Genomic DNA, 10,247 nt, shown 5'->3' on the forward strand with positions numbered 1-10,247 from the left:
GAGAGAGAGAGAGAGAGAGAGAGAGGGAGGGAGAGAACGAACACGAGAGAACACTGGGGGAAGAGATAAAAAGAAGCAGTCCAGATTTCATTTCACACTAGCTGGATGCCAACTCTCTATGAACTCATTCTGAGTCCTCTTAAGCTCTAGGCTGGGGGTTCCAACTTATTTCCACTGCAGAAATAATGATTAACCAGGAGGGACTTAGGCTGTGATTTCTAGGGAACATGCCTGAAAGGCCCAGGGTGTTCACTGGAAACCACTGTAAGGTGAGCAAATCTTCATCCCCACCAGACTCGGGATGTAGTAGTATTTCTTCTCTGTTTGAGCTGTCCCCTGAAAGACTTCACTTTGGGTGGGGCACAGAGCCCCTGACAAGCTGTGAATGAGACTTCAGTTCAGCCTCACCTTGCAGTACCAAGGGTTTTCATTCAGCCTTCCCTCTTTCTGTTCCCCCAGGAAGGGCTATTTTCTAAAGGGGTCGCAGGTTGTCTAGCTGTGCTAGTGTCAGCTAGAATTCAGAGGCATCTCCTCCTAAGAGCACAGACAACACAGTTCAATGACAACTTAGTGCCCCTACACGGGGCCCATCAGGGCCCATCGGTAGCGTGTTCAGAAACATTCATGGGCTCTTTTCCAGCTACCCAAGCCCTCTATTAGGCAGTATGGAAAGTAAAACAGTAGACACAGCTGGACCTCCAGGGCTTCCACGGCAGACAATATGGGCGGAAAGCATGGAGTAGGGACAGAAAGCACAAAAGCAGAGCAGATGGGCTTTCCTGGCCTCCAAAGACCCAGCTAGGACAGCAACCCAGACAGGCCCATTGGTGAATGGGAAACGACAAAGGAAAGCAATTTCTTACGTTTGGGGCTCCACACAGTGTTGCCCATACCTGAACCATTAACATTCTTCCAGCACCACCTTCCCGCTCATCTCCCAGCAAAGGGCTCACACCCCAGTGAAGGCTGCAGAATAGTTTGCCATCTACTGCAACAATGGAAAAATTATGCTTCCGTCCAGAATCCTTGTTTATCCCTGAATGTCATACAAATGAACATTATTTATAGTACTCAATAGCAAGGGGTGGTTTGCAACAACCGGCTCACTGCAGAACACGGTAACTGATCCAGAAGGCTTGTTCTCTGTAAGGTTGGAGCTGCCCGCGAGGTGCCTTTCATGACTCTCCAACAAGACTACAAGAACCACGTGCTTTCCAGGTGTGGTCCAGTGGCTTGTTTGAGGAGAACACAGTGCATCTTGCTAGAGTGCCATTCCGTGCTCTCTGTGTTACAGCATGGGGGGGCAGGGGGAGGGACGAATTAATCCTTGAATCTCTGTGCCTCTCCGACTCATGCTCTTTTCTGCTTCAGCCTGTTCTGCAAACTTGCCGCTCTTGTTCGGCACAGGATTTCCCTCTTCGGTGAGTGAGACAGGTATTGCTAACGGGTGCAATTCTCCCTGTAATTATCCTGAACTCACATTTTGGCTTTATTTGTGGCTCCTGCAGACAACCTGAGCCTGGGGACCAAGGTGTCACCTTAATTTGCCATAGAAAATTAGTCTGAAGTATGATAAATGACCTCTCTATCCCTTGAACAATTCAGATTTTCCACACCAATGAATGTTTTAAGCTCTGCCTTCAACATCCATCCTAAAGCAATATGTCAGGCCAGAGATAAACACATCATCCCTGCCCATAGGCCTGGCATGTTGTGTGTCAGTGGTTAATTATGCCAGGCTGTGGTTTGTGTGTATTGAGAACGTTGTGTTTGAAAGATGGGTTGAATGGTTCAGGAAGTCACGGTGACATTTTTTATTCTAGGGAGCGATTCTACTACAATGGTGAGCTGCCTTCACATCTTAGCTCAGACACTGGACACGAGGTAAGTCTGCCCAGTTTTTCCAATCACTTCTCAAGACTCCCTCTCTAACCCTCTCCTCTCACGCATGATTGTACTGATGAGAAGACGTGTCACTGCTCTGCGGGAGCTGGAGGGTCGGGGTAGGGGGACACAGGGAAAAGATGGTTCTCATCCTGGTGTTAGGACTCTCATTTCTCAGTTCACGTGGCAGAGGGCTACCACTGTGGTGTGTGCTGAACAGTAAAAGCTGGGCATCGGGCCATTCTTGTCTTCTCTTCCTGAGAAGTTCATCTTTGAGAAGATAAAATAGATCATGTGGCACAGTGCCACTCTGTACCTAATTCTCCACAAAAAAGCAAGCGCTGCTGATGGACGGCAAGGCCTAAGCGTCCTGGGGAGGGCAGCCGCGGCACTCCGCAGCCAGAATGGCCCAGAGAGGAAGAGCAGGATCGCAGACAGAGTTTGAGCCTGTGGCCTGAGGGTCCGGTAGGAAAGATGGCTAAATGGGAAAGAAGTCTTAAAAATATATGTAGTCAGATAATATAAATATTTTATATTTGATGAGATAAAAACAGAAGCCGTGAAAAGGACTGACCGGAGCTTAGAGAGGCGCCAACCTCAGAGTGGCCAGATGAAAATCCACCACAAAGAATGGTTACAAAAAAAATCTCAGGGGATTTTTAGATTTTTTAGAGAAACAAATATATTGTGGAGATATTAGGACAGCACAATGTTTGCAGGATCAGACCAAAGCCTCCTAGGGGACTGAAATCCCTTGCAGTTGGGATGAGTGAGGAAACTTTTCTCCCAGAAATGTTTCTCCCAGGAATTCCTTGAGAAAGAGTCCACTTTTTAAAAATATGCAGGTCAGTGTGATCATCATTCCTGAGAAAATCTGCGACTGGAAAGTCGGAAGGAGGATAGAATACTTACAGGATAGGATCAAGCCTCGCTGACTTTATGTCCTTGTTTTTATTTTTCTGGTTAGTTGGGTGATCATGGAAATGCAGTAGATAAAAAGCAACTGTGCTTGTAGCAAGCCTGTCATCGTCTCATGAATAAGATGCAGACGTGTGGAAAATAATATATGATTTGTAGGCTTTGTTCCAATTCTAAGTTTTATAAAATAGTTTTGAGGGAGGCCCTCAGATATCCATAGCTAATCTCCAGGCCCATGTGTTTTTGAAGTGAATTAAGTTGTCTGTTTTAAAAGGGCTGGCTGTCCTTTCCCTTCCCTCCTCCAAGCGAGGACATCCTGCAAGCTGTAGAAATCCACGCACCAGTGGGCTTATTTCTTTGTTCTCTCTCTGTCTCAGCTCCTGCATCATAGGAGAGCAAATATTTCTCGCTAGGCCGTATGAAAGTTGCTTATCCCACAGTGAGCTGCAAAAAAAAACAAAAAACAAAAAAAAAAACTTCCTTCACTGTCCTTTTAATTAGATTTTTGCACAAGTAGGTAGCCTGCTGTGACAGATACAGCACCAGGTGACCAATATCAGTTTCATTCCGAATTATCCTCTGTGTTTCCAGAAGAGTTGACCACAAATTCCCTCAAACTGAGCACACAGTCCAGTGCTAGCCTTACTCTTAGGGAGTGTGTGGTCCAGGTTCTTCCCGGATGCTAGCTACCCTCTTCATCTCTCCTGACCCAGTGCCATCGGGTGACTGGGGAGTCCAATGTCTGCCCAGTTTGCACTGCAGGTCACCAGTTTCAGGAAGGGGGTTGGCCAAAGCTTCAGGTTATGCTTCTGGTTTCGAATGTTGTTTGCTTACAGGACTGTCATGAAGTCAGGCTCAGAGCTGGTGAAGGCCGGGTTACGCGCATTCTTTGAAAATGCTGCAGAAGACTTAGAGAAGACTTCAGAAAACCTGAAGCTCGGGAAGTTCACCCATTCCAGAACGCAGATTAAAGGCGTCTCTCAGAATATTAACTACACCACGGTGGCGCTGCTCCCCATCCTCACGTCCATCTTTGAGCATGTGGCTCAGCACCAGTTCGGAGTGGATTTACTCTGTGAGTCAGATGCTGTGGATTCACATGCATGTGGCCACAGACAGGAAGTGTGTGTGTGTGGCTCAGTCTCTGAGGCTGACCTTGAGGGAAGAGTAGAGAGAGAATCATTCCACACGTTTTCTTTTTATATTTAAAAATTAATTAGTAAACTCCTGGAGGAGAAGAAACCCCCAAATTTGAGTATATAGTATTTCACCTTTTCCTACTATTATTCAGGACCAAAATTTTCCACCCACTGGTTTAGCTCCCAGCCTTTTGTTCCTACTTAATTTGAACAGGTTATCTGAATAATCCAGCAGGATTGCTCCCAGGGCTTTTCAGACACCAATTTTCCTCTTAAGAAGCCCTAATTTATTCATTGAATACCAGGAGCAAAGGAAAGCTGCTACCATTTCCTTATCTGGGGCTTCAGAAGACCATCGTCGATTGGTTTTACTTTAGTTTGCATGCAGGACCATGTACAGACCTCTCCTGCAAATATTCTGCCACCAAGCTTCAGCTTCACGCTTTAAATGCTAGCACATGGTTTAATTTAATTTAACCAGTTGTCAGTAGCTAAGGCTGGGTCTTCCATATCTCTGAGCAACTGAAAATCAGTATTTCCGTGGGGTTGGCAGGCATGGCGCGCATGGCGCGGAAATAACTCACCTCCTTGTTAAAAAATAAAAAACTGAATTAGTTCTCACTGTGGTCAGTTAGTCCCAGCCCTGTGATGAGTTGCAGACATTACCAGGGGACTGTAGCCTGCAGATAAACTTGTGAATTCCCAGGTGGAACCTGCCCTTCCCTTAGGAAACATGGCAAAATCACAATCTGATTGAATTGCCTCTTGAAAAACTTCCCTGAGAGAACTTAGGACAGGTAAAAATGAGGAATTTTGCTCCAACTCTGAAGAGGTAGGGACACTGTACATATCTTCCTAGGAAATGAATAAAGGGCTCATTAAAACTTCAGATTTCTTGCATTCTTCCTTTCAAAGCAAGGAAATGGGTTCCTCTGGATAAAATTTGACTACGGTGTCTCCTTTTACTCAAAAAAAAATCCCATATGCAAGGACTCAGTGGTCTGATTCCTTGTGATCGCCAACCTGAGCCCCACAGAGGACCTGGGATGGCTCAGTGGAGGAGGGTCTCCTATCAATATTTTCTCTCCCAGTTCAGCAACTAGAACTTGGGGAGAAAGGGGCTATAAGAAAGGAGGGTGGTAGGAGGAGGGAGAGAAAGAAAAAGGTCCCTCTGGCTCTCGGGTGATGCCAACGCGTTTTTCTGTTGGTAGACCCTTTCCATGTGCGGGAGGTGGTGAGCTGTGATGGTACAAGGCAGTGACGCTCTTTTTGTTCTTTCCAGTGGGTGACGTGCAGATTTCATGCTACCACATACTGTGCAGCCTCTACTCCCTTGGAACAGGAAAGAACATCTATGTGGAAAGGTAATGAGTGAACACAGGAGGCTAACACATTCAAGCTCAGAAAAACGTTACTTAACAATAGCATCTTTTCAGTCCAGCAGAATCAAAATGCTCGCTGAAATGGGATGGTGAATTTGAGCCTAGGTTACGAAATGTTTATGGCAATGTTAAGAAGTGGAATGATGCTTTTAATATTATGACTTTTGTGGAGATAGCTGGCGAAGGAGCAATAGAGCCAAGTAAAAATCATGTGCTAGTGACCAAAAAATGTCACAGAAAATTCCCATTTCTTCATAATCACAGCTTCCAAATCGCTTCCAGGGCTCCTGTGGTTAAGCTGGCTGAGAAACTCAAGGGACATGAGGCAGTTGCTTAGAGTTGAATGAGTTTCTATGCGATACAATTCTTGGCCTTGACCGTTGTCGGCTGTCAGATTAGCTATAGTTTTAAATGAGGCCACACTTTGGTAGCAGAAATGCTTTTCAATAATCTTGAATCTGAACAAGCTGATTGACAGAGCATGTGGGTGTCAGCTTGGCTCTCTAATCTGCCTGGAGCTGTGGAGGCCTTTGTGACCCTCTGCTTTTCACCATCAGATGCCGTGTGTTGTGTTATTCTGTTTAAATGTATGTGGTAGATCAAAGGGATAAACACAGTATTAACCAACCTCTGGACTTAATCTCATCCTTGGAAGTCTTTCTTTTCTTCCCCCCTCCCCCTGTTCAAATGAGGAAACTGGAAGGAATTCGATCTGTGCCTGAAATTATTTCATCTAAACATGTCTTATTATCTATGCCCTGTGTGTCTCCTCAGTTTATGGTACCTTTATCAAGTCAATAATAAATCCTTGTTTCATATCAAAACTTACATAAATTCTTATTGCAATTTCTAAAAAAGACAAAAAAAAAAAGAAGAAGAAGACTGGTTCTTTCAAAAATTCAGTAACTAGCCCTCACCGGTTTGGTTCACTGGATAGAATGTCGTTCTGCGGACTGAAGGGTCCCGGGTTTGATTCCAGTCAAGGGCACATGCCTGGGTTTCTGGCTCAATCCCCAGTGTGGGCTGTACAGGAGGCAGCCAATCAATGATTCTCTCTTATCATTGATATTTCTGTCTCTCCCTCTCCTTTCCTCTCTGAAATCAATTAAAAAAACAAACAACAACAACAAAAACTCAAGTACTATGACTTGAAATCATGTCCTAGTAACCAAAACATGTTCAAGAAATGTCTGTCTTCATAACCACAGCTTCTGTAGTGTAAGAGTTTGAGAAACTAATGACTACCTTATTTTTAATTCCTTATGATTTTAATTCCTTATAGTTGCATAGCTTTCCTTATTGCTTTACATAAAATATAGATATGTTTGTCATTTAGAACTGGGCAAACAAAAGTTTCAATCACATTATACCAAGCCAACAAAAGAAGTAAGTTAAAATTTCCCATTTGATGGGAGTTGGTCAAGAATTTTACTTAAGGAGGATGTCTTTAATTCATTCCTTCCATTAAATATTTGTGAATATTTTCCAATTTCTTATTCTTTCATTTTTTACGTATGTATATACATGCATCTATATGTGTATGTGTTTCTTTGTACATTTTTTCTTAAAGCTTGTGCATTATTCTCTTGGAAAAAAAGGTCAAATAAAGGTCAGCTCTGAAATGTCAAACCAGAAAAAGATTCATATGACTTTTCATGCTTTATTCATATATTCATTGCAGTTTTATTATGTATCTGCTCCCCGCAATGTTGTGAATATTGTGCCTGTACACTCCGTGGTGGTGGGAGTCAGCTGGGAGAAGCGCCTAGCTTAAGTCTGCTCCAATTGTCTGTCTGCTAGTTAATGATTTAAAATCCTACACTTGCAATGCTACCGCTATTAACCACCTTTGTTTTCTTTTGTATTGTGAAAGTGAGACATATTTTAGAGATTTACTTCTTCCTTCTTTCCCTGGCTGCCTTTGACCAAGGCTGCTCAAACATTGCAAGCTTTCCCTAACCCTCTGAGATTGCTCTTTGGTACCATCCCTGCCCCTGCTTTCTGCCCTCTGCGATGTGTTGTTTTCTCTCCTTAGCATCCTCCGCAATATACACGGAGGAACTTTCACAGCTGCAAATCCCCAGATATGTGCAAGGCGTAATTATTATTGCTGTGATGACTTTGTCTCTGCCTGTGTCCCTGGCAACAAGGTCCCCATCCATGGAAATAAAATGGAGAGAACGACTTGGAAGTAACAAAAACTGAAATACAAATTGAACCCTCCTCAATCTGTCACCATGACCAAGTACTATATATGAAAAATACTCTACTAGACAGGATGAACTGAGGGAGGAAGACAAAAGAGTTTCCACATCCAGTGAGAAACTCTAAGATAGATCATTTGGTTGCTATGGAGCTGTTTGTGTAGCCCTTGCTTGATTGGTCCACAGCCACACCGCCCTCTGGGGGGCGCTAATGACCAGAGAAGCATTGTAACAGCAGGCCTTTATCAGCTCAGTCTCTCGGGGGCTTGGAGGTCACAGTCTTTCACCCTGGTATCTCACAGCCAGGAGCATTAATTGGCAGATTTATGAGCTTTACTTTTATAGAACTTTTAACAGGCCAGGAGGACTGTTGTTTATATCCTTTTTGGCCCAGTGGCTAATTAGCATCATGTGAGCTCCAAACTAGAAAGCGTCCTGGGGTGAGCTGGGAGAGACTCCGGTTTCTCAGTAATTAATATCCGGAGGATAGGACATGCGTGCCCCTCGAGTCAGTGCAGCACTGGGAAACTGTCTTCCGTCCTGAGGACTGCCTTCGTATGAGACTGACGTTCTAGAAATTCACTGTCATGAATTCATGACTTTAATTTTGGTGAGAGTAAGCAAGAGGGGAATAATGGGTCAGTTTAGCACCAAGCTAGGGCCTGCCGTTTCCCAGGTTCACCTCCCTGGGCCAGCTAAAATTCGCTCTCAGGTCTGCCCTTCCTTGTCATCCCTGACTTTCACCCAGGATTGTTTCCCTTCAATGCCCTCCCCATGGCATTTCTTTTCCATCGCAATTTAGCTCTTTATTTCCTCCTCCTCCTCAAAAGGCAAGACTGAAGGAGAAGAAACACAGTATCTCTCTTCATTGGCCACGGTGATTGGTTAAATGGAGAGAGTGTTGACTGAAAAATAAGCAGCCTGCTGTAGATTCTCGTATTTGAGATAGACAGGCCCTCACCTCAACGGTCACTGGGGTGTTGGTCATTCAGGTCTGAAGTTAATGCCTCTCTTCTCATGCTTTCCCTTCACCCTGAGCTTAGCAAAGGAGGAAAGACAATGGCTAAAACTGTCTGGCTTACTCCTCGGGAAGCACTAGCTCCCCTAGTCACCCCCACCACATAGTCAATGCTTGTTATCCGCGCCCAGAGACCCTACAGTTTTGACATTCGGGCTTCTTGGTGCTGCCAGATGTGTTGGCTGTTGTCACAGTGAAGAGCAGGTTCCACAGCCTTGGGTGCAGGTTGTGGTGGGAGCTTCAGGGAACCCGAGGGCTGAATGCCTTTCTGTTTCCACGGAAGTGCAGTCGTGGGCTAAGTGTCTGCTCTTGGCTGCAAGTGCACCCACTCTTGCTGGCGTTTTTCTCCATGGTGGTTCCCGAGAGATACCGCCTGACACCCTCCGCTTCAGGGGGTTAGCTAGTGAGCTTCACGCTCACAGCATCAGTGCACAATTTGAGTTGATCAGTCACAGAGCAAAGCAAACAAAATGGGCTTGAGCACTCTAAACCCTTCCAGTTCTTAGAGACCAATTGTCTACATTTCCCACTGATTATCTTGGCATCGTGGTCTAACAAAGAACTCACAATATTGGTTTGTTTGAAGAATTTTTTCCCTTATATGGGAGCTGACATCATGTGTGTAACTCACGGGACTGGTGTGTGATCTGTCCATGACTGAATGCCAATGGGTGGGGAAGAGGCGATATTTGTGGATGAAAAACAGATATTTGTGGGCTCTTCTCTCTCATTCATCAGAAAGCAACAGATAACAGCCCCACACAGGGCCCTCAAGCCAGCACTGTCACTGTGCTGTCTCACCAGCAGAAAGGACCCACTGGGTTAGACAGTACAGCTCAAGGCTAAGTCCAGGTCTGTGAGGGGGAAGCACTATTTCAGTACCAGCTCCACACAGACCAGCCAGTGGCTGGTTCCCATCACTTACACTTGCAGACTTGGTCATCCCACAAGCAAGCACAAATCCTCTCAGTTGGAGAACCAAAAATCTGAACTGGGGAATCCCAGGCATTTTATTTTGTTTGGTTGCTTGTTTCAGAGAAAAATTTCAAACCCAGAGCTTAATGCATTACATGCTGGACACTCAAATGTTTATGAAAGGAAGAGAAAGAAGTAATAGGTGTTAGAGGCCTTTCCTCTAAATCATGCAAGATGCTCTGGGACTTATTATTTCTATTAGAAGTTGGGTATCTTATTTTGTGTCTAATTAGTACTTTTGGCCCATTATCTACTGTTCCCACTGGTGGACACAGGCTCCATCCATAGCAGAGAATAGACACAGAGAAATTACACAGAATATTTCAAAGCACTTTGAGGACAAGGAGGATCAGATTCAGTGTGGATGCCAGCAAAACTTGCTCTCAGACATGCTGGGAGATAAGTACAAAACTACATAGCATATTATATCACCTTGACCAATTAATAACTGGGTTCCAAGTAGTGAGACCATTGCAGAGCATTGGTTAGTGTCCAGCAAAAGATGGGGGAGAAACAAGTGTATGTAACTCTGCTGAGCCCAGGGCCCGGGGATGTCCAGTGGAGTCATCTATGAGAAGCGGCCTGAGACATCCTGGGGAAGGGGCCTAGCCTGCCAATGGGGCCAGCATGTGAGTGGCAGCACTTCTGAATGGACTTGTTTGTTTCCAGACAACGTCCTGCCCTTGGAGAATGCCTGGCTTCCCTGGCAGCTGCCATTCCAGTGGCA

At 44.9% G+C, this 10,247-nt stretch overlaps 1 protein-coding gene across 1 annotated transcript in view; it reads left to right on the plus strand.

Annotated features, from left to right (window-relative positions):
* RYR3 (ryanodine receptor 3) overlaps positions 1–10,247 on the plus strand; it is a 417,605-nt gene that overhangs the window by 317,870 nt on the left and 89,488 nt on the right. The window contains 5 exon segments of the mRNA XM_015557536.1: positions 1,372–1,421; positions 1,824–1,884; positions 3,639–3,877; positions 5,224–5,305; positions 10,190–10,244. Coding sequence (XP_015413022.1) covers positions 1,372–1,421; positions 1,824–1,884; positions 3,639–3,877; positions 5,224–5,305; positions 10,190–10,244 — 487 coding nt within the window.

Source organism: Myotis davidii, unplaced genomic scaffold, assembly GCF_000327345.1.
Source record: "Myotis davidii unplaced genomic scaffold, ASM32734v1 scaffold46, whole genome shotgun sequence".
In the NCBI taxonomy this organism is placed as follows: Eukaryota; Metazoa; Chordata; class Mammalia; order Chiroptera; family Vespertilionidae; genus Myotis; species Myotis davidii.